At 38.3% G+C, this 25,433-nt stretch overlaps 1 protein-coding gene across 3 annotated transcripts in view; it reads left to right on the forward strand.

Annotated features, from left to right (window-relative positions):
- Nucleotides 1–25,433, forward strand: part of LOC139971649 (uncharacterized) — a 46,191-nt gene that overhangs the window by 15,063 nt on the left and 5,695 nt on the right. For all 3 annotated transcript variants that reach the window (XM_071978311.1, XM_071978309.1, XM_071978310.1), the window contains exons 2-11: nt 2,172–2,328; nt 3,307–3,334; nt 6,501–6,620; nt 10,730–10,944; nt 12,960–13,064; nt 14,830–14,895; nt 16,370–16,462; nt 17,642–17,767; nt 19,188–19,336; nt 20,559–25,259. In XM_071978311.1, the coding sequence (XP_071834412.1) occupies nt 2,275–2,328; nt 3,307–3,334; nt 6,501–6,620; nt 10,730–10,944; nt 12,960–13,064; nt 14,830–14,895; nt 16,370–16,462; nt 17,642–17,767; nt 19,188–19,336; nt 20,559–25,259 (5,657 nt within the window). In that variant the 5' untranslated portion in view covers nt 2,172–2,274. The remainder of the gene's footprint in view (nt 1–2,171; nt 2,329–3,306; nt 3,335–6,500; nt 6,621–10,729; nt 10,945–12,959; nt 13,065–14,829; nt 14,896–16,369; nt 16,463–17,641; nt 17,768–19,187; nt 19,337–20,558; nt 25,260–25,433) is intronic.

Here is a 25,433-nt window from a genome sequence, read left to right on the forward strand (position 1 = left end):
ATTTGACGAACTTAACTGATGGACAATATAAGCTTTCATATTTTGTAATATAGCCAGATATGCAGTGGCCTAAAAACAAATATCGTTACCGCAGTGTATTAGCAGTGTAATACTTATTATAGGAAGTGCGTATCACGTACGATTGCTAGCTTAGCTTCATAACATGCTGTTCGTGCAACAACTTAGGACGACTCATAGAACAACGTTGTCGACGTTACAGTTCCTGACATTCCATAGAGTGCGGTTAGGTAGGCAATATGTATTTTATTACGCAGTGGCCAACTGTAGGCTTGTAATTGGCTATAAGCTAAATTTATCTACTTGCATCTGCCAAACTAAGTAAGTAGTTGAATCAGTAGGCGTGAATGTTACTACGATTACAATCGAGTTAACGGAGCTGACGAGTATTCAAGATCAAAAGAGCACTGACAAAATACCATGCTAAAAAACGACAGTTTAAAAAAAAAAATTGACACTGAAAGGGGGGGAGCGGTCGCTCCCCCTGCTCCCCCCCCTGGCTACGTCCCTGCATCCTTGAAGGTTTACAAAAGTAGAAATAAATTGAACTGTAAGCTCTCTATTTACAGTAGTAGTATGGTAACAGTACAGTACAGTAGGAGGTATATATTACTCTCATTGTCATCATTAACATTTAGTAATGAATGCAATGAACAGGTGAACATCCATTCAAACTATGGTATCTTAAATAAATCTGGAGTGTTTCTGTAAGCCTGAATGAATGGCACTGCATAGTTTAACCGCAATAACCAACCCACTGGCTAAGTGTATTGGTCTTTAACAAAATAATGAAACCAACCTTCCTATTTAATGGGAGTTATTCATGTACTATGCACTATACTGGTATATCTCCCACAGTCAATAACACAGTAGACAACTGATATTGGATCATATAAGTATTAAAACATGTACATCATCATCTGTTTTAGTTTACTCTTCTTGAACACACTTAGTAATACTGTATTAGTATTGTAGTATATTGGGAGGATTTTGTTTTTTCCCCTTCCATTATTGAATTTATCCAGAACATATTTCAGTATAGACAGTTGTTGTGCCATCTTGTATTACAAGCATTAAAACAAAACACTGATATCATACAGTATGTCATATAACATTCATAAGTTACACTCAAAGTATTCATTCAATTCAGACTAATTAATTGCATTGTCTAGTTAATGGACATTCTCTGTTGTTTTTGTTTTGAAATGATGACCACCATTAAAGGAATATGAAATCAAATTTACTGAGTATTGTTTCTCAACTAATTCAAATACATGCTGTTCTACTGTAGATACTGTCATTTTGAGGTTCTGTACACACTGTAATTGACAAGTTTATAAGTGGCCAATACATAGTTAATATTACATTGAAACAATGTCATAAACAAATGGTAGATCGGCCCAATTTAAAGGAAATACATTGAACTCTTTAATAACTCATTTATGCAGTGAATTAGTAACAGATGGTGTACTATTGATACTCTTATACTGTACATACAGAATCAATTCTCCGGTTTGATCTAAAATGATCAATTAGGTTTAGTAGCAGGTGGCAAACAGACAGTGTGATATAGGACACCCTCTATTCTGAGACACGTTCTCTATTGCTCTGTTGCAATGGAATTTCTGTCATATATTTTTTTTTTCACCGTTTGTCCGAAAACACACACTCTGTGTCACTATATGCTCTATTGGTTTTTTCCGAGTTCATTATAAATCATAAACTGTACACAGCTATGATCTTAACATCAGTTTCTCATTTGATATAAATATATGTTAGTCTGTCCCTTGGATGATGTAGAATTTTGTGGTCTAAGCTCTGTTCAGTTTTTATGGCAATGGTGTGTTAATCTTAATCTTTGACTAATAATTTGATTCAGAACTAGAACCAACAAGCCCAAGCTTTGTTTTTAACATGAATCAGGAAAAAAGGTCAAGACAAAATGATAGTGTATATATATTGTAGCATTTCATTCCTTAACAACATGCTGGAAGGGGTTCTGAATTTTCCAGAATATCCATTAAAAAGTAAATATGCCAGTGCAGATATTGACGAATTTAATACTTTAATAATATAAATTAATAATTTATTAAAATACTTTTCAAGTATTTTTCTCTCATTATTTCTTACCTGTTTTTTCTTATTTTTCTCAGGATGCTGGCAATGTCAGTCAACGTAAGGAACAGCAAGTTTTAACCAACAAGGACTATTGGCCACAGCCTGGACTGAACATCCAGTGCGGCAAGCTCACTAGCCATGGCTGATGACTTGCTGTATCCAGGGGCCATTGTCAAAGACAGATGGAAAGTGGTAGGTAACCAAAGACTTCTGTCGAAAAAACAAAGAAACTCTGCCAGTTTATTAATCTCTAACGTGGATGTGTCCGTCAGTTTGTAGTTCCTACCAGGGGGGTAGAAAGCTTCCAAAAGGTGGGGGGACACTACATCAGAGTGGCACTTTCTCATTCCACAACCACCACTCGTTATACTATAAACGGAAACACACACCAGCCGTAACACTTAAATATGAATGATGTGTTAGTATGCTATCAATACTATTATTGTGCACTGCAACATTGATTATTTATTGATCGTGCTACAAAAAGATACGGGATGCCAGTTATAAAATAGCATGTACAGACTAAAAATAAATAATTAAAATAAAATATTAAAATTAACAAAGGCTTAAGATATCCAAAAGTTTTTTTGTTATATCTAAACAGTACCAGAAATTTGTCTTTTCATATAACAGCTCTTTTTTTTTCCCTTTTCTTTTGATGGTTGTTGCTACCGTACTGCTCAAAGAGTGAACATGCAGTATACTGTAGATACATATATGACATATTTGTCTTACATATGACAAATTTTACATGTCATATTATTGTATGTGTGATTTAGACTGGCTAATACTGTACGTGGCAAGTTTAGTTCTTGACAGAAAAGAGGACAGAAATAAAGAAAACACTTGTAATGAATTATATTCCTTTCTGTGAAGCCAAATCTAGTAAAGTGCCATACAGGGATATCAACTCAATTAAAGGATCACCCTAAATGCCCCTTTCATACCCTCCAAGTGTCCCGAGGGCATCGAATGTTGGATTAGTCGTTGGCGACATCTACATTACATTCTAGTCTACGATATGTTCAACCTCACCTGGATATGCTTTGCTTAATTGGAATGTATGTATGTTGGAATGTTAGTACATGTTACCCATTAGTAACACTGTGGAAGGCTGTGAGATATTTTAAATTCATGCTGCTCTCTCTTTTTTCTTCTCTTGCCTCACAGACTCGGAAGATCGGAGGGGGAGGCTTCGGTACGTATTTCGTGAGCCGATAAACATGATGTATTTGAAAGCAGTTTGAAAGAGTATTCCCACATGTATGAGAAAGCCTGCTTGTTGGTCACTCTCCTTTCTTTGTAACCAGTTCGTTTACGATATTTCATAGATGTACAGATGTACAGCAATGTAGTAGGTTAAATTGACTGTTGAACGAAAATATGTCAAATTATCACTTTGATAGAAACCTGGCTTAAAAGAGGTTGAGGTGTCATACTGTAGTTCATTCATGTTAGTCCAGACTTGAGGTTAAGCAATCGGTAAATATTACTCTATTAGTGAAGGATAACAACACAAGTAGCTACTGAGTACTGCACATTGTGAACACAATACATGTTTGTAAGAAGAGCCCCCAAAAAATTGGTTCATTTGAGTATTAAGTAATATCATTATTGCATATGGCGCTTGCAGATCATTTTATCGTTACAAAATTAAACCTTATGTCGTTTTCTCTCTTTCTGAAAATGAGATATCTGGCCAGCATTCATCTTCCTCAGAGTTTTGCATTTCGTGGTCACATGAGAGCTTCGCTGGATGTGACATATAAATTTATTTCCTTACAGCTTTAGGAATAAACTGTCTGTAATAGATCTGGCTGATCCCCCCTTGGGGATTGTCTCAATAGACCGGGACGATCTCAAACTCATATGGTTTGCATTTGATCATCAAGGAAATGGAATGGAAAACATAAACGTTTCGGTTTCATCAAGGCATCTGTTAATGCAGTTCAAATGCAACACATATTGATAGGTTGTTAGAAAACTGCAGTGCTCACAGAAATGTCCTACAGTGAGCAGTGCTGTACAGACACCGTCCATTGTATTCGATCTGATGAAAACAGCTGGCACTTGCCAAATATGACCTGGTACATTCTTATAGCAGACAGTGTGGCATTGTACAGTATATAAAGAATGGCAAACGTTAAAAAAATAAAATCTAAAACAACTAGTTCCTTGGGCACTACTACTGTAGAGGTATGAATATCTGAGGAAGGTGAATGAACCCTTTTTTTACTTCCTGGAAATGGAAATGATTTATGTTCAACACCTAATACTTATTTTTTCAATTCCCGTTGAACGATCTTCTTCTTTAAATTTGTTTTTATATGGAATGTTTGTCTAGCTGACAATGTGCTCTGCATTAGAGACTCCATGGAAACATTAATGTCTTGCCCAAGAACATTGTCTTCCTCTGTGGATTAATATTTAATCACATTTTAAAGAGATGTACAGACATTTCCAGCTCAAAATGCCATGATGATGATGATGTCAGTCACTCTGCTTTTATCAAACACTTTATTAACACTATTAAGTTTCTTAAAAAATTCCTTAATCAAGAGTGTGGGTTTTATTTCCTTAAATGCACCTTTCAACATTCTATTACATAGTATTCAGATATTTTGAGATTTGCATGTTTGCATGTTTGCTGAAGAAAAGTAATTCTTATCTCCTCTTAACATGTGCTTCAAATGGAAACGTTTTTCTTATAGTGCGTGTTTCAGCACCATTGCCAAATATATTGTTGTTAATTTCCAAAGAAGCTCACTGAATCCAGAATATCTTCTCCCCGGTGTAAAGTACTGTAATCTGTATCCTTCACATTTCACTTCTAAAATGTTCTACAGTATTAAACTTATCTACCATTATAACCTTTGAGATGTAAAGATTGAGAGAAAGTATTCCAGAAACATCAAGCAATCTGCAAACACAAAGAAGGTATAATTTAATCAAACATAAGACAAGGAGAAGTCACTTTATTGTGTACTGTGCTAGTTCAAAACAAAATTACTCCAGGTTTTTACATAAACTGCAAAGAATCAACAAAATAATTTCTCTATACTTTTTGTAAATGCAAAACTTAGCTTATGAATTGTAAGAAGTAGATTTCAAAGGAGATCGAATTTCTGTGTTTGATCCTCTAATACAGATAACTTAATTCTTTCGTTTTCATGCTGAATTCTATACAATATTTATTAGAAGTGTTTCCAGAGGGCTAAACAGGGATCCTGATGCAATAAGAAGATCAAAAAACAAAACAAAAAACCCAATGAGATGATGCTTTCTGCCCTGTGGCCCAGGAATTATTGTGTCATTGGCCTCTCAATCAGATTTGTTTTTATTTCTGTTAAAATGTCAGAAATGAAGTCTGGGGTTATGTTTGCTGTGTTCATACTACATACTAAAGTACTCAGGGCATTGACAGTTACAGTATGTCCAATAAGCTCTAATGGTGGGTTATCAAACTGCATTGGTTATCACCAGTGGAACATTAACAATGTGTAATGTTCAGTTAATCATTTGAATTATTTTCCTTTTAATCTAATGGATTGCAAATTGCAAATGACTCGATGAATGAATCAGGAAGAATTGAAATATCTTTGATCTCATTTGATCTTGGTTATGTCAAATTTCAAAGTCAGAAATAGAAATAAAAAGGGGGAAAAAAATATAATTACGAATGACATAGGGACATGATCTAAATAGGAAAACATTCAACCACTAGAAGAACGTCTCCACATTGTAGGTTAGCTGATGTCAGTGAACAGTCTGTCCATAACTGGGAAACTTATTGAACAAGGTCAATCAGGTCAAAGGTCAATTGCTTGGTAAATCTCTCAATTACAATTGTAATGGTGTGTGTTGTCAGGTGTTCATTCAAATAATTGCATCAAAAGGTGTTATACCTTATGTGGAAAACCTTGCTGGTTATCCATATTTTTGTATAGAGATGAAGCACATTTTTTGGTAAGCAGTGGTAAGGGGGGGGGGGGGTGGGAGGAATGGGGCAATTTTTCATAAATAACAGGATTTTGAGTTTGGTTGCCAATAAAAAAAAAATTCAAAATTCATAAAACCTTTTTGTAAACAAGGAGTTTCAGTTTTGGCATTATTAGTTTGACAGTACCTTTGTGATATTATTTTTGAGAAAAATTAAATAATAGACCAATCGTTTTCATTTTTGTTTGGCCCATCAGAAATATACAACATTTCGACACACGGTGCTGCGATATCTTGACTGACATTCCTTTACGACGTACTTTGCAAAATTTGGTTATCATTGAAGCACCAAAATGTGAATTGAGACCTTATCCCGCTGCCAATTTATATACCACCAAATTTCTCATTCTTTTACATCTCTTCAGGTGAAATCTATGATGCCACGGACCAAGTGATGGAGGAGTCTGTGGCAGTTAAACTTGAATCTGCATCCCAACCCAAACAAGTACTCAAAATGGAGGTCGCTGTGCTCAAGAAACTTCAAGGTAGAAAGATCCTATCAATGAGATATCTGCAGCAGATAAACTTTAGTTCAAAGTGAAAGTCATTGATTTAAAGTGCTGCTTCTCTGTCCCACACCTCTGTTTTACTATTGCTCTTTATGTACTTTTGCCTCCCTTAATTGATGACCTTTGACACTATACCTCCTATGACCCATACTTTTTGGTTCATCTCCCACTTTCCTTACATGTGAATTTACAAATATAAACTACTTTAACTGAAAAGGTATTATAATACAATAAGGCAAGAAGAAAAGTAGGGGTTTAAAAATAAAGGAAAATATTAATTTTGATTTTGACAGTGCTGTTTAATATGTGTAGGCCCATTAGCCTAACATGTACATGCTATGTGGAACTAAAATGAAGGCTGGAAACCCTGTTTACCATCAACAATTTTTCTTATCCATTAAATAGGATATTTTTGTTTAACACCCAGTGACAGTGATTATTATTTTATGATAAACCATTTTTTGTGGTGTGGCAGAGAAATAATTCCATGCTTCACCACCTGATTCTTACTCTTTAACTTAATGTAAAGGGATATTATTATGAGTGTGTATAGCATCCTGTCACAGGAAAAGAACCCATAAATATATAAAAGTTGTCCCTGTTGGCTTGGGATGTTTACAGGAAGTATCATGGTAAACAATGTCATGTAACTGATGAATTCTGTTGAAGAGGAAACTGCTTGTATTGTATGAAAAGATGATATACATTGTTTTCAAAAGGCCCTAATTTCCACCAGTAGTTTGCATACTAAGATGAACTTTACAATAACTTTCACAAAATATCTCAAATATTCATTAAATTGCCCTAACAGTTAGTACTGTAGTACCATGGAGTCGAGTCAATAATCTTATTGGATATCAGAGCATACTATTCTATTCTCTGCCCCCCCCCCAAAAAAAAAGAAAAAAATAGCAAAGTAGACCGGTTTCTACTGATGTTGAATTTTATACATTTTTGCTGATTAGTAGATGATTACTCAGGAGACAAAATGATATCTTGGAAAGCTTCATGACAGACATATACCCTCCCAGTATCAAATACTCTCAGAGATGTACCAACCCTGCAAAACACTCTTCCCAGTGTATGTGGTATATGGTCATCACCCAGTCAGAGTCTGAAGCTGCTGTTTTGTCAAGATATTCCATTTCTCTGCATATTATGATGCCTCTGTCAATACAATTTTGGGGGTTTCAATATATCAGAAAATTGATTGATTGTATTGTGGATTTGGTGCAGGCAGTGAACTCAACTGTCAGGTGCTCAATTCAATTCCATGATTCAACTAAGCAGTGCAAGTCATTAGTTATGAGGTCATTCCATCATGTCCTTGAATCATGTAATGATTCAACTCCACAGTGCAACCGTCATTAGTTATGTGATCATTCCATCATGTCCTTGAATCCTGTCAATTTGGACCAGGTTGTATAGCAATGCTTCCATGATATTTCTTAAAACTTTTCTGTGGTAGAGAGTTTTGTCTTTACCATGATTCACATTGTGTTACTGTACTTTAAGCAACACCGATTCATTAAATCTTTAATAACTTTTATCAAGAGTATTAAAATCGCTGTACAGTAGAACACAGCACAGTAATGGTACTGTACATTCGTCCCACATTGAATATCTACCTATATCCCACAGCCCAACAGTATAATTTGGTCTTTACCTTACAAACGAACTAACTCCTTTGACCCAATTAAGGCACTCATGGACATAAATAGTACATTAAACATTGCTTTGAAAAGTGACTCCTTCAAATAAAACAAGGCTTCATTTCTAGACCAGACAGCTGACATCTCCATCCTGTGTTATTGTCTAGTCACTTGAATATGTATAGTACGCTATGTTTGTAAACATTTCCATCAGATCTCCCTCCCCCGCTACAGTATATATATGCATAATATCCACACAGTACGTACACCGATACTACTACCCCAGTTCTGCCCGTTGACATTTTGTCACGGGCGCACTCTCCCTCATTTCTGTTTCGCGAATTGCATTGAAATTCCTTTCTAATTATGTCACCTGCACAAGCTGTTTTGTTTAGCCGATGCTTAGCGACAGATGCTGATGGCATGCCAAGAAATTTTCTTTTATCCCTCTCCACGATTGTTCGAAGGGGTCATAGAGGATGGCTAGATGTAGAGTCGGCATAAGTGAGGTTGTATGGGACTCATTAGCCTCTTTGTTCTTCATCTGAATGTTGTATCCATTCAAAATAAACCGCATCGATATATATACATTAATAATGTGCATCTGAAGTGAGGATGTTGATGATTGAGGCATCTCTGTGCTGCAGGAGAGAGCGAGGGGGGGGGGGGGGAGGAGGAGGGTTGAAAGTTGCCTGCTATGTGACTCTTTGTCTTAGAGTCTGTTGAATGTAACGCAGAAGGGATATAATAGGTACTTTGGAGGGTAGATTGTAATTTGTATGACACCATTCCAGAATGATATGGTGTTAAATATGTGTCACAGGATTAGTTTTTACAACGGGATTCTTCTCAACCAATGGTATGCACAGGATATCCAATATGATATCATACTAGTCTAGTGCTTGAAAGTACTGCAGTTATTGGTCCTGGATATACTTTATTATACAATGCAGTACATTAATGTTGTATTTGCAAATACTACAATTAATGGCACAGGATATACAACATGATATCATAGTAGTGTTTTGCACACAAACACTGCAGTTAATAGTCCTGGATATTCAATATTATAAAATGTGGTACATTAATGTTGTATTTGCAAATACTACAATTAATGGCACAGGGTATACAACATGATACCATACTAGTCTTGTGCTTGCAAATACTGCAGTTATTGGTCCTGGATATGCAATATTATACAGTACACTACATTAATGTTGTATTGCAAATACCACAATTAATGGCAGAAGATATACAATATGATATCATACTAGTGTTGGGCTTGCAAATACTGCAGTTAATGGTACTGGATATATAATATCGTACAGTACATTAATGTTGTATTTACAAATACTAAAATTAATTGCACAGGATATACAATATGATACCATACTAATGTGTTGCTTGCAAATACTGTAGTTAATGGTACTGTGGATATATAATATCGTACAGTACATTAATGTTGTATTTGCAAATACCACAATTAATGGCAGAGGATATACAATATGATATCATACTAGTCTAGTGCTTGCAAATACTGCAGTTAATGGTACTGGATATATTATATTAAACAGTAGCATGGTGGGCTCATAATTGACGCACTTAAAGATTTGATCAACGATATGTATAAAAGAAAAAATCCAAAAAATCAACTGTGTGCGTTTTTCATATGTGTAGTTCCTCAGGCATGTAATGATCTCAAAATATTTATTGTTCTGTGCCTACGCAACGTACAATTGAGCAGAATTTGACCACAAAATCTCTTCCGTGTCAAGTTCTTTCATACCCTGAAATTTACACATTTGTCGATAAGCTAACTGTAACTTTTGTGTAAGTATACATCCCTTGACTCTGGATGCTGTTTGCTATGCTCTGAGCCTCTTAGCTCTGACAGGTCAGGTCCCAGAGAGTAGTGGTATCATGCTGAGGTAATATTGGTTACTTTTAGGGAGTAAGATTTCCAAATGCCAAAAATACGTGCAAAACTGGGGGGGGGGTATAAAAAAAACACGATTTGAAATGAATTCAAACTCATGAAATATGTAACTCTCCATTGCTGCGAAAAGTTTAGGTTGCCTGCTGTATAGTTGCTAGTAATATCTGGAGGTGCGTCAATTACGAAGGTGCATCAATTATGAAGCCTTTATAATACTGTATATTAACAATGTATTGGTCATCTCTTAGATTTGTTCTTTATATAGTATCTGTTAAGTTGATGATAAATGATAGCTGATGATTTCTATGTCATTGTGCCAAAAAAAATGTGAAAATTAACTCTTTCAAAATAATTGTCTTAAAAATGTTTTCATCAGTTTTCTATTCATGATTTGCTTGTACAGTATGCAAAAGAAATGATCTTAGAATTGCCAGGAACATAATGAAACTTGAATAAAAGTTTCTCATGTTTTTTTCTCTTTCTCTCTCTCATTTCAGGAAGAGATCATGTCTGCAAGTTCATCGGTTGTGGTCGTAATGACCAATTCAACTATGTGGTCATGTCTCTCCAGGCCAAGAACTTAGCCGAGCTGAGAAGAGCGCAGCCCAGGGGAACCTTTACTGTCAGTACTATGTTAAGACTTGGAGTGCAGATTCTTGAAGCTATAGAGAGCATCCATGACGTAGGCTTCCTTCACAGAGATGTTAAACCTGTAAGAACCTACCCATTGTTTCCGTCCTTTGTCAAAAATCTTTGAAAAAGCTTGTGATTTCTTAGATATTTGTTTTAATAGTTTAAACTTTTACAGTTCACATTAAAGGGTTTGGCATGTGCCATTTTTCGGTGAACAATAAAGTTATTCAAATTTTCAGACCACAAAAATCCACAGAAATCTTTAGCTGGGAATTTTTTTTCCCTTTGCTTTACAAATCGATGTTGAGCTGTACCTTCATCTGTCCGCTTGCTTCATACCTGGTGTGCTGTTGTTTACTACACACATTACTTCATGTGGTAATGCGATATGCTGTGTGATGCCTCGTAAAAACACGATGATTTATAAAAAAATTAAAAATGTCAGAGGGTAGTCTGTTTCTTGGCTACAGATGCCATGCATGATTTAGAACAGCCAAATGTATCACAATTTGAAAATACATATACTGACCATTTTATGAACAAAAATAAATTACAATGCATCTTTGGGTGTAAGACACACCTTCATAGGGACACATTACAAATTGTGATGTAAGCTCTTTGTTTGATGTTTGCTGGGGCTGGAAGTGACCGAACTGAGAAACTAATGTTTCAACTCTGTAAGCCGATTCCAGTGACAAGTAATTTCGTTGCTTTGTGCGGCGATCCATCTCGTACAGTAGTAAAAAACATGACTATTGACAGGAATATTAATGTCTTAAAATATAATGACCTTGATTTGTTTTGAAGTCTTAATGTGAGGATCTACTGGGTTTCATTGCCTTTGTTTGATGCTAGTTTACAGCCGGATTAATGTATCTCTAATTCCTGGTGATGACAGCCTTTGGTCTGGCTCGTAGCCATAGCTAGCATGCTTTATTTCCTTTAGGACGGAGGCCGAGGTTCACCGCTATTCGATAATGATTGTCTATGGTTACGTGATTTGTCGGCGTTCTTGTTTGCCTCGACTTTACCTTCCAGGACAAAATTATGTTCTTTTGTTCCGTGTCTATAGTTCGTTATGTTGTGCTCTGGTACATGTAAAACAATAAGACAATAGCGCAAGTACATGCCATAAATTATCGATGATGAAATAGAGCCTTAACGATTTCTAATGAAACCGATCGTCAGTAATTTGAATTGTTTGTTTCAAGGTGTACAAGTAAACTCCATATGCATTAACTTATCTTTTACAAAAAATAAATTACAAAGGTGATTACAAAGTCTGGTTTCGTGAGTGAGATATCAAGTTGACGAGAAATTGACTTGTTAAAATTTTTTTTCTTTTTGATCCGATAAATTTTCTATTGTTGATATCCACAAGTACATCTTATAAAGCAGGACAAAATACCAATACTAATCAAACCGACCATTGTGAAATCAGTCGAAAGGGAAAAATGCTGTTTTTATCATTAGATTAGACTGTGTAAAATGTCTGTATTCCAGGTCAGGTCAGATTTGTATCAACTATAAAACAAGCCTACTCATGTGTTTCCTTATGTGTTGATGTTAATAATATTGAAATTATTCCACCTAATGTTGTTTCAGAAACCAGAAGCTGGTTTGTGAAGGTCGCCCAAATGATGTGTGCGGAGAAGGTGTTTAGTCTGTCACTCAGATGGGCACACTGTTGCTCAAATGAGAAAATGTCACCCCCCCTCCCCATCCCCATGCACACTGTCTGCTGTTTCCCAGTGGGGTAACTCTGTTGATCAAACTTCTCCCTTATGGGCATACTGTCCAAAACATCTGGATAATTTTTTTGCCCCCATATTTGTATGTCATATGTTGTATTTATTGAAAGTTTGCATTTTTAGTAAAAATTCAGGGAAGTCTTTTAATGTCTATATTTTGCATAGCAGTGACGAGATTTATGAATTTTGTTTATCATGAAATATCGAAGATGCTAGACATCTATGTAACGAGACTACTGTTGATCTTTTCAATTAACCAGTGTGTGATTTCCAGTCTGCTAATTATGCAATACTAGATCTATAAATCATTAAATTATTAAAATTATTATCATGATTCTTACAGTCCAATTTTGCGATGGGGAGACTGACCAATATGTGCCGGAAAGTTTACATGTTGGATTTTGGACTGGCGAGGCAGTACACTAATTCTCAGGGACAAGTTAGAACGGTGAGCTACTTTAACGTTTTCTTTAACGCAGATTGCAAAATCATCACATGAGTGTCTCCTCGATCTAATGTGAACTGGTAATAAAAATGGTTGCAGTGAAACTTGAATCTCCACTGAGAGATCCTCTTTGGGAAGACATAAATTTTACTAACACCTCAAGAATGCCACATTCAGAATAAACTATAACTATATTAGTGCGTGGGATGTCAATTAACAAAATATTTCAAAGAGGCTGTCAAATTGTTTGTGGACTTAACCATTAGTCTTCTCTAACTGAAACTGTTTTATTTCCTGAAATGAAATCTTTCTCTACTTGCTCCATGATACAGCGACACCATTTTGAAGACTAATGGCATTGTTTGAATGAATTGCTTTCTCAAAAAGTAGTAAACAAGAAAGTAAAGAGAAAGAGTTTGGGAAGTGAAATAGAGAAAGATTTTGGGGTCTTTAAAAATAGAGAGAGATTTGGGGTAGTGAAAAAAACTAAAGAGATTGGGGGCTGTGAACAGAGAAAGAGTTTCGGTAGTGAAAAAGAGAAAGAGATTGGGGTCTTGAAAACTAAAAAGAGATTTTGAGGTAGTGAAAAATAGAGAGAGATTTAGGGTAGTGAAAAAAAGAAAGAGATTGGGGGCTGTTGAAAGAGAAAGAGTTTGGGTAGTGAAAACGAGAAAGAGATTTGGTGTAGGGAAAAAGAGATTTAGGGGAGTGAGAAAGATAAAGAGATTTTGGGGTAGTGAAAAAGAGAAAAAGATTTGGTGTAGTGAAAAGAGAGAGAGAGATTTGGGGGTAGTGAGAAAAAGATTTAGGGGTAGTGATAAAAAGAGAAAAAGATTGAGGGTAGGGAAAAAGATAAAGAGATTTAGGGGTAGTGAAAGAGAAAGCAATTTGTGATAGTGAAAAAGAGAAAAAGATTTGGTGTAGTAAAAAATCGAAAAGAGAATTTGGGGTAGTGAAAAAGAGAAAGCAATTTGTGTTAGTGAAAAAGAGAAAAAGATTTGGTGTAGTGAAAAAGAGAGAGAGAGATTTGGGTTAGTGAGAAATTGAAAGCAATTTAGGGTAGTGAAAAAGAGATTTTAGGGGTAGTGAAAAAAGAGAAAAAGATTGAGGGTAGGGAAAAAGATAAAGAGATTTTGGGGTAGTGAAAGAGAAAGCAACTTGGGGTAGTGAAAAAGAGAGAGAGATTTGGGGTAGTGAGAAATTGAAAGCAATTTAGGGTAGTGAGAAAGAGATTTTAGGGGTAGTGAAAAAAGAGAAAAAGATTGAGGGTAGGGAAAAAGATAAAGAGATTTTGGGGTAGTGAAAGAGAAAGCAATTTGGGGTAGTGAAAAAGAGAGAGAGATTTGGGGTAGTGAGAAATAGAAAGCAATTTAGGGTAGTGAGAAAGAGATTTTAGGGGTAGTGTAAAAAAGAGAAAAGATTGAGGGTAGGGAAAAAGATAAAGAGATTTTGGGGTAGTGAAAAGAGAAAGCCATTTGGGTAGTGAAAAAGAGAGAGAGATTTGGGGTAGTGAGAAATTGAAAAGAGATTTTGGGGTAGTGAAAAAGAGATTTTGCGGTAGTGTAAAAAAGAGAAAGAGATTTCAGGTAGTGAAAAATAGAAAGAGATTTTGGGGTAGAGAAAAAGAGAAAGTGAATTGATTAATAGCAACAAGAGGAAGGCAAAACATTAGATATCCTATAGAACTAATCGAGCTGATCCTAAGTGTGCTAAACCAGTAAGAGTTTACAATCCTCCATGAATATTCATCTTCTTTTCCTTATTATAGCCAAGACCAGTCGCTGGATTCAGAGGAACTGTTCGGTATGCATCTGTCAATGCACATAAAAACAAGGTGAGTTATGAGCTGTTTTTATTTGTTTTTTTAATTTTTAAAGATTGTAAATATTGTCCAGGACTGAGAGCCAGTCAACCAGAGATTTTTGCACAACGTTGAATAATTATAAATATAGCATTTTGGTGATATTTGAAAACTGAACTCTTTTTTTTTTTTTTAGGGCAAAAAATAATGTTCTTTTAAAGTAAATAAAATGTTTATATTTTATTTAAAGTTTTTATATAAGACAGTTGTACTGAACTTGTCAGTAAACGACTAATCTAAAAATAGTGTTCAAAGGGAAGAAATATTTCATAGCATTTGCACGGACCAATGAAATTGCACTGTTAGGGAAACACTAGCGAATCTGTCAGAAAGTACATCAACTTGGTATATTTTTGTATCGCGGAACATAGCCAGCTGCCTTATATTTTTTATTTCCCCACATCCTTATAATGTATGTATCTATGCGTGGATCTTCACTGACTCACTCTTTGTCTATATTGTGCCCCTGGTAAAACCCGAACGTTAAATAACAGTATCTACCGCCTCGTTGTCCAGATTGGCAATCGCAGAGTATAAGAGCTTTTGATACTTTTGATTGAATCCTTAACAAAGAATGTAATTGCTGGCTAAGAAGGTATCCAGGAGATCCGAAGGATGTCACATGACAAAAGGAGAAGGCTTCAAGTAGATTAATTTATGACTCATGTTAGCATTCCAATTAAGCTACTGTCTGGGTCAAATAGTATTTAAACATATTCAATCACTCTAGTCATTTTTCTCATGAGGCCTGGCGGACAGATTCCAAGCAAATTGAAGTAGATACTTGCAAACATTAACTCGATCTCTATTTAGTTGAGGTATCAGATCCAAAAATAGAAAAAGGAATTAATGTATGTTCAAGGGACTCTCATTATTAAAGTAGAGAGGTTGCATTCTTGTAGAAAGTTCCTTGCTCTGGTCTGCTGCCGCACATGCATATATTTACAACTTACTTTACTGACGTGTGACTGAAACATAATGATACTGTTTACATGGTGCAAAATGTATATGGTAGTTTATACGACTCATTTGGTCCGAGTTTTTGTTTGTGTGGTATGGGTGATGTTGTTGTTTGGTCAGAATTTAGTTTGGGACATTGAAGTCACAGCCTCAAATGAGAGTTGTTTTGATGTTGTAATGCTACTACTGATAGTTCATCGGAGATTGGATTCTTAGGATCACAATAAAACAATAATAATGATAATCCATAGACAATGTGAAATGTCTGAATGGTACTCAGTGGTATCTATCGAAATGTTGGTCGTTTTAGTCAATGTCCGAAAATGTAAATGGTAATTTAAGAACAGAGCATAAAATCTTGATTGGTAAATTCATGGTTGGAATTGGAATGTGAGTAATCCCCAAGTTGACTCCAGTGGTACTGAGCATTTGTTTTTGTTTTTTTGTGGTTAATATTTTAATATATTTTCAATCTTCCAAACTACAGGAAATGGGTCGCCATGATGATCTCTTTTCTCTTGTTTATATGCTTGTTGAATTTGTGGTCGGTCAGCTTCCGTGGAGGAAAATAAAGGACAAGGTGAGAAGAGTTTCTAATTGCTGTTTTAATGTTCAGACAAGTTTAAACTCCTGATAAAGATATAGTGAATAATTTGATTTTGTAACCACAGCTCTGTAAGTTGTGAAAATGCTAAGCTGTGTATGAAATTTATAAAACTTACATTTGACATTTTTCAGTCTATTGATTTGACCTTGGATTGGATAGGGTTACTAGTTTGTGTAAAGGGGATGTGAAGTTTATAAAATACCAATACCTATGGTGCATTCACGTTATGGATGCATCCAATTGTGGAGTATAAAATTAGACATAAATTTGAATGGAAAACAAAACATTACTTATCAGTGTGCAACAGTGACGTCACACCTGTTTGCTCCAAGTTCACTTTTGGTACGAAAGGTGGCAACTTCAGCTGTCAAAATCTCAAAAATGGAGCATAGGAACTGAATGCAAATTTCACCAGAACACTTAAATTATGTTCCTCTTTAACATATCCAAAAGAAATTTTGACCTGGACTATTCTTCTAAGTAACCCCCATTAATGCACATACCTTTTATTATGAAATGCAAAATAGAAACTTGTAGTTGGGCACACTGCCACAGGCCTAAGGAAAGGTGGGCGGGGGGGGCGCATTGTGGGTCAAAAGGAGCTGCAGCCAAGGGCCCAGGGTCAAGTAGGGGGTCTGAGGAAGTATGAAATGAAGAAGAATATGTCCTCATTTTCATGACCAAACAAAATAAATGCATGTTAAGGTTAGTCGGAGGCTTCGGTCCAGTAGAAAACTTTCTCATACACCCACGAATGTACCATGAGTTTATGGTGATTTAAACAGGATACCTGATTAGATCATTGTCCCCTGGTTTGCCCTGGATCTGGTTCTTGACTCTCCTGGCTGGACCGTCAAGGAGGTTTACACTGGTTGTCGTTTTCAGGACTTATCCGTAGAAATGCAAGAAACAGTCTGGAAGGGAACCTAGCAGCGATGATTCTTTTGTATTTCAAGATGTTAATTTTAAATGACAGTACGCATGAGAGTTCTCGGTTTGAACATTTGTGGATAGCTTTACAATGGTAGTCTGCATATTAGTTTATTAATAGATATTATTTAATTGGCTGCCTAACTATGTTCCTATTTGTCTTTTTCTAATTTCTTTCTTTGTATACCTTTGTCTTCCTTTTCTTCTTTCTTTTGTTTCCAGGAACAAGTTGGTCTTATGAAAGAGAAATATGACCATAGACTGCTACTTAAACACATGCCTTCAGAATTCACCCCCTTCCTAGAACACATAGAGGAACTCCAATATGCAGATAAACCAGACTATCAGGTAACTTTGTCCTTCATTCGACATAAATCGGGAATCCAAGGCAGAATTTATCTATCTCGTATAGCGTCACCGAAATGTCATGCAGTATGCTCATTAAATGAGTAAAGAAATTAAAAGATGTGCAGCAGTCTTTGTTCACAGAATGAACTGTCGTGTAAATTAAGTGTTTTTATTGATAACTTCAAAGTGCTATGCAAACTTACAAACACCATAAATAATTCATGTGTGCCTCCAAGGATTTAGGGTAGCCTTTGAGATTTTTTTTGCAAGGTAATTAAAAGCCTGACGTTGAAGAGATCATTATATGGCAACCCTCTCTCGAAATGTAACATTATTTTGTATATTCTGCCTGTTTACGCATTGTATTAAATAATCACCGGGAAAAAATTTTAAGCGTAGAAATTTTCTTTCAAAGCTGTCAATAGAAAATATGCTCTGTCATTAAAAAAATGCTTTTGGTAGTATAGAATTGTGTGATGATCTTAATACTTTGCTACCCACTTACCAGTCTCCACGTATCTAGTGCACACTCACTCTACTGTGTCTAGAGTGACCTGCAGGCCTCTACAAATACGGTCGCCAATGCGACTGGCGAGCAAAAAATGCATTACGCTCAACATTTTGGTGACTGGCTCATTCGCTCACTGCCTTTATGGGATAGGCTTACTATAACTTGTGAGCCAATCAACAAAGGCCTATTGCCTAATGTTGCACATTACAGCGGTTTTATCAGGTTCACTGTTACAAGTAGGTCCTAAGGAACAGCTCTGTTCACCAGCTCGAAACTAATTTGATACTATTCGCTCAAACCATGGAGGTTTACCTCCATGCTCAAACTAAATGATGCACGATAGGTGTAACCAAAATGGAAAACAGCATATCCTAAGTTAGGCCATACTACCTAGGCTTATATCACACAAACAATTAGCGAGAAAAAATGGCGAGTACATTTAACGTTTTGGCGAGTAGAATTTTAGACTCGGTCGCCAGTTGGCGAGTAGTTTTAAAACAAATTGTCGAGGCCTGGTGACCTGGTAAAATGTTGACACTGACCATCCATGGTGACCAGACATCTCTGGTCCCATTCCATCCACCTCTCAAAGTGTGTCCTCTAATGAGCAGCTATGTTTGTTGGCCGTTGGTAAAACCATCCTTCCCTTTATTCGCAACAATAACTTATGTCTGTATTAAACCCCAGGAAAGGGATATATATTGCCGGAAAACTATTTTTAATTTTTTTTAGTACTGTATAAATTATCTTATAATGATACAAAATTCAACTAATTCATTGTGGTGGCCTTTAAAATCCACTTTTTCAGCGTATGGCATATTTATTCCTGAAACGTATATTCATTAAATCCATACCATCTTTTGAAATGTAACATTTGTCTATCTTTTTCTGCTCCTTTCCTTTTTTCAGTACTTGCATTCACTTCTGCAAAAATGTATGAAAAGGAAAGGTGTCAGGGATACCGATCCATATGACTGGGAGAAGATCTGCCAGGATGCCTCTCTGACGACCACTACCGGCACATCTACCAGTCCACATAAGGAGCAGAAGCAACCAGGGTAGGTTAAATCAGATGGGTACCCCTTCTGTGTGGACTAGTCTCACCATAAAATATGAACAAATGAAAACTGCATTGTCAGCAGTTCCTTGCTTTATTGTAAAAGGATTTTTTTTTAAATCATGAAAGGGGCTATTTTCTTGTATAAGAAGTCTAAATCTAAGTTTGATAGCAGATGTACCTAGCCTACATGTCAGTGTATGATATTATCTTTAAATACTGAGGCTCATTACCAGCTAGTTGCAAATTTTGGGCAAGTACTTTGCTCCGTACAGAACATTGCACAATTGTCTCGAGCGAAATCTGGCAAAAGGTTACCATCTGAAGAGAGGATGACAAATTGCTGCCGCCAAGGGAAGGGGTCTAATTGAGGGGTACCTGCTTCCACCTGTTTGGAGCCCCAAAAAATTGATTTCAATTTGTAACATGTCTTGTAAGACCAGAACGGTTGAAGGGCCGTAGTTAATATTGACTGTTTGCCTTTCTGTGATCTGTGGAGTTGCTAGATGATCAAATTACAGTCACAAAAGTTTTCTTGACTGTTTATAGTATAACTTTGTCAAAACTGCCTAAAACTTTGGACATTTTATTGTAAGTTTGTGAACCCAGTCAGACGCTAACACAAGAAAAAGAGGACATGTCTGGGAAAATTTGGCTGTATGGTAAATGTAACCATCCCCTCGCACAGACTTTAGAAACAATGTGACATTTTATTCTCAGTTTGAGATAAATTCATCAAATTTGAAGAAAGAAAATATCAAATGGTCCTTTCAGTCAATAAGCTTGGAATGTTATATGATTAATGATAACTTTTGACTGTCACAGAGTCGGTTGCTGGAATTTTTATTAATTAATTAATATCAATGACTTGATATGGTTTAATGAATGTTTAAATTAGAAATTTGCTATGAAACAATAAAACATTACATTAATATGTGACACAATATTTTCTATGATGAGTTAAGTACCTCGGTAGTCAGGAGTTGCCAACTGGTTGTTAACAAATATTTATATATGTATACATATATATTTATATATATATCTTAGTTTGATGGAGATGTTTGGAATTAAGAGTGAATATTATGCCACTTGATCAAGATGGTGTCAAGTTATAGACCAACTTTACAATGCAACCCTTAATACAGTCACACCAATGAGAGAGTGCCTTTAAGTTGGTTGATATGGCTGGTGATTTAATGCATCTGTTTGTCTCATCTCCTCAGGTTGGACGCTGCTCCAGGAAACACAGAAGTAGCGATTGAAGATAACGAGAGCAACAATCCCAGGGTCAACGTAGAGCCAGTCAATCCAGAGGGTATCGAACTGCATCTAGAGAAACCCGACATAGGAAACGAAAAGGATGACAACGAGAAGCAGGTGAACAGGGAAGGAAAGGAAGAGGAGGAGGAAGGGGAGGAAGAGGAGGAAGTCGGAGAGGAAGACGGGGAAGAAGAATCTCCAGAGAGAGACGAATCCCCTCAGGTCGACGCAAAGAGAACGGAAGAGACACAACTCAACAAGGAGAAAGGGAAAAGCAATGAACTTAAAGTACCGTCCAAGAAAAAGAAATCGTCCGACCGTAAACGTCGCATGCTCCAGAAGAAGAAGAAGCCGACGTTGAGGGCGCACGACAGTCACGCAATCATCGAGGGAGAAATTAGCACATTCCGTGGGGAGCAGTTTGGGATGAGTGAGAGGGACGAGAATGTCACCCAGGTGATAAGTACAAAGGGTGTAGAGATTGCAGAGGGGGCTCCGGAGGATAAGGACATCGATAAATACGGCGGTGTTATAAAGGTCCAACCAGATCTTAAACAGCCAGTGGACAAAAAAACAGGTGTCAAGATAGAAATTAAAACAGAGGAGGTCAAAGACACCCAGGAAATTTTGAAAAATAAAACTGATGCAAAAGCACTTTTAAGAGATGAGGAAAAGGTAAATGAGAAAGAGTGCGCCGTTCCAGCTGCTGCGGATAAAGTTTCAGTAAATGTTCCAAGAACCACTGAAACAGCTGTCCCTGAACAAAATGTTGCAAGCCAACCGGCAAAAAGAACTGAAGGAGGTGCTACCGTACCAAAAACTGAACATTTCTCTAGGGTACAAACCAGAGATAAAAAGAGTGAAACAGCTCACAAATCTATGCAAACGAAAGAGGTGGCCTTGGGAAAGAAGTCCCCTCCTCCTCCTTCAACACCTCCAGCGGAGGAAGAATGTAAAGAAGTGCCTGTAAATAAAGCCGTCAACGATGCAATACATCCCACCAATCAACAGCAGCTGCCTCCAAAGAGCGCTGTTGAGAAACTTAAACAGTCCGGTCCGTCGCCAGAGAAAGTTAAAACCAAGCCCGCCGAGAAAAAGCTTGTTATGCCGAAGAAGCACACAGAGCACCATACTCAGGGTCCGGTCAGATCACCTTCTCACGAAGAGAAGGTATTTAAAGTGACTCTTCAGAGCCCAAAGGCTCTCGGCAGTCGTTCCAAGAGTTCGTCCATCGCTAGCAATAAAAGCGTCTCGCCACAACCCGTGGAGTCTGAGATCAAAGCTGAAATCATTAAACCCAAGGAATTCACATTTCCTTCCCCCAAAAAGGTTCAGCTTAAGAAAAGTGAGGAGAAGGGTTCCAGGGGGGAAGCAGACGATAAGGCAGACATTGACAAGATCCCGAAGGGTGAGACTGGGAAAAAGTCCCCCATAACCAAAGAAGACATTGATAAGACCAAAAAGGAGACAAAAGACGGAAACCAGAAGAATGGACAGAACAAGACGAAAGTAGACTCCAAACCAGATAGCAGTACTAAAGACATGATATTATCTAAAAAACAGTCTCAAGAAGATGCAAAAAAGTCGGTGGGTAACAAACCAAAAGATGATGCTATGACCGTTAATTCTCGGCTAAACAACGACAGAAAGATGATGGAGGACATTTTCCAGTCGAGCTTCTCTGAAGTGGAGGAAGAAAACGAAAAGAACAGAAACAAGCAGACGCCTCAGATCAATACGAAACAGATGACAAAAGACGTCAGTAACAGTCGGAGCTCTGGAAGCCTCCCGTCGAAAGGTGTTACCGGGGATACGAATGCCAATGCATTGACGGTGGATACTCTGAGAGGCAGCGGCTCTGACAGGACATCTGATGGTAAACCTGCACAGAAGGTAAAATCCAGCACAACTCCATCTAAAGTGATCTATAGAACACTGGGAGGAGAACCCAAGAAGAGAGAGTCCAAGGAGGATGGGAGAAAACAAGAAGAGATTGGTAAAGAGCAGCAGCAGTCCCCTAGGAGGAACAATGGGATGAAGACCGCCAAGGTTCTAGATGATGACTTCGACGAAGCCTTTGTCGGTAGGTTGCAGTCGTCCCTGATTGGGAAAGTTTCAGCAGATAGACAAGCTATGGAGCAGATGTTCTTTGATGAAGTAGAAGAGGTGCATTTGGAGAAGGACATGCGAGTCAAAGAGAATAGATTGAAACCAGAGAGAAGAGAATCTTCCAGCTCGGGGAAGTTCCTCCAGAACGGTGATATGAATACCTCCGCGGCAGAGATGAATCGAGACACCGGCGGGAAGCCATCGGACATCACCACTGCCAAGTACAGAGCCAGAATGGAATCCATGTTCGATCAGTTTGAGAAAGCTGAAGGTAAATCACCAAAGGGCAGCCCAAGGAGGAGTCCTACACCAAAGATTAAAGTTGCCAAAAATAACGGTACAAAAGATTCTGAAAAGCAAGCAAAGGATAGAAACAAAGGTGTCCTTCAAAGACAAAACAGTTTTGATAAAAGCAATAAAAGTGGTGCTTCGAATACGGAAGGGCAAAGCAGCACCACTGCATCGGGGTCGGGTAAGAGTAGAGGGCGCAGTCCTGTAAAAGTCAGACAGCTCCCCAACGTACCACCTCGAAATAACGGCAGGGGTTCTCCGGCTTCGCCCAGCGGCAGGACCGAGAACTCTGGTCCTAGCTCGTTGGGACGAACATCTGGGAAAGGGAGAAAGTTACCGGAGGTTCCAAAGATATTACTGCAGAACAAACTGGGCAGGTTAAAATACGAACGTTCAAAAAGTGCGACCAGGGTTCCTCATTCGTCACCGTCGCAGGTGGAAAGAGGAGGGTCCACGATGTCGTTGTCGCCCAGGATGGAGAGACGCAAGCTCTCTGCTCCCTCCATGGAGAGCAGAGATGATTCCTGTCATTCTCCTCCCGATTCAGGCAGGACAGGGCAACCGGGGGACGGCAGGTCGAAGCATCTCGGCGATCCATCGACGTACGCCGTCATGCATAGTTTATTTCAAGAAGGAGACTTCTCGGAGTGTGCGACGCAAAGACTCGAACCTAGTATGTTTACCGAGGCTTCTCCTGCAAAGCAGGACCACAAAGAGGAGGACAGGAAGCCTTCGGACAAAAGCAAAGCGCCGTGCAAGGAAGCCTTATTGCAGATTAATTCACCTTCCACAAAATCTTCTCTAGCTAAAAAGATCAATTCTTCTAATAACAAGCACCATGAAATTGGCAAAGATGAGATCGTTAAGTCGCAACCACCGAAAGCTCAAAGAGGCATCCTGCAAAACAAACCCAGAGCAGCGTCAACATCCAGCTTAGAGAGAGACAACTCAAAGAAGAAAGAGACTTCCCATAAGTTACAAAAATCTAATTTGAGACTGTCGATCGCGAAAGACAATCAACAATCAAGTAAAGACAAAGCCGAATCGATAGATGGACAACAGAAGGAGGCCGCACGGAGGGAGAAGAAATCCCTGCCCAAAGCCCCCAATCTGAGGATCAAATTAGAAAATATTGGTCCTTCCTTAGGTTCGCCTAGCACGCCTCCGACAGCTACACCGGGTATGTTTTCAGACGAAGATGGTCTGAAGACCCCAGTCAATAAAGAAGCGAGCGGTGCTGCAAGTATCATTTCAGGTGCAAGTCACGTGCAAGCTGATGTAAGTAAACAAAGTGCAATAAACATGTCTCAAGACTCTACAGGAAAGCAGACCACGATGACCTCTTCGAGAGGTCTGCCCAGACAGATCAAGAAACGAGAAATCACTGCTGCTATGAAAACCGCTCTCTCAGCTAAGAGATTGCGGAACAGAACAGACCCAGGGCCCGTCGTTCTGTCCTTCTACAGGAGGTCGAGCCCCTCGGACACATCCGGCGGGACAGATCACCTCAAGAGCCCCGCCAATAAGACATCCAGGAAGGACAGTGGGTCCTCCTTTGATGAAGTATTTGTAGATCCCAGTTCGGGCAGACTCCATGCGCCCAAGTCCGGTCACGAGAGACTGGTCAAGAAGGACGAGGATCATCCAGACAGTGCCACCGATTCCGTCGCTTCCACGTCCTCCCGACTCGCCTGGGAGACCCTGACACCCCGACAGAGGAGGAGGAGAATCAAAATGGCTCACGGCAAAGGAGTCTTTGAATTAGAAACGTTCTCTGACGGGGAGGAAAACGAAAAAGTGTCACCGATAAGTGCCTCCGTGGGAGACGAACTAGCAAAATTGAGGTTGAGGAGAAGCGAACTCTCGAGTAACCCGGCCCAGTCTCAAGCGAAGGCAAACAGTAGTCCGTCCAAAGATGAGAAGGCCTCGAGGGCAACAGACAAAGATGGGGCTGTTCATCATGATCATTATGATCACTTAAAAGAAGAAGTGGATTCCAAAGAGCTGAGGCTGACCCGTCATTCGCCCATAGATGGCGCCACAACAACATCGGTCACTCTACCGGACAATACGCCTTCGACGACGCCACGAGGAGAGTCCTCCCGAGAGAAGAGAGGCAACAAATACAGTTCCGAGCGACCCTCCTCTAACAGACGAACCAAGTCCTCGGAGGATAGCCGCTCTTCTTCAGTTTCGGGAGGATCCCAGGGTGGTCTGCAGCCCAGGCCCCCCACTGGAAGACCGGAGAATGTGATGGCGGGAAGGTAAGTCACCCTGCTCTATAGGTGGTAATGCTCATTCTGTCTCGGGTTAAATTCATGTCGAGAAATCCCTGTTAGAAGAACTTGCTCTTGGGTGACAATCTTCCATTAGACAGAGAGACCTTGCCAAGTTAGACAAGATTATAATTTGGCCTGCCCAAATCCCCAGTCCCAGAA

The sequence above is a fragment of the Apostichopus japonicus genome, chromosome 8 (assembly GCF_037975245.1).
Source record: "Apostichopus japonicus isolate 1M-3 chromosome 8, ASM3797524v1, whole genome shotgun sequence".
NCBI lineage: Eukaryota > Metazoa > Echinodermata > Holothuroidea > Aspidochirotida > Stichopodidae > Apostichopus > Apostichopus japonicus.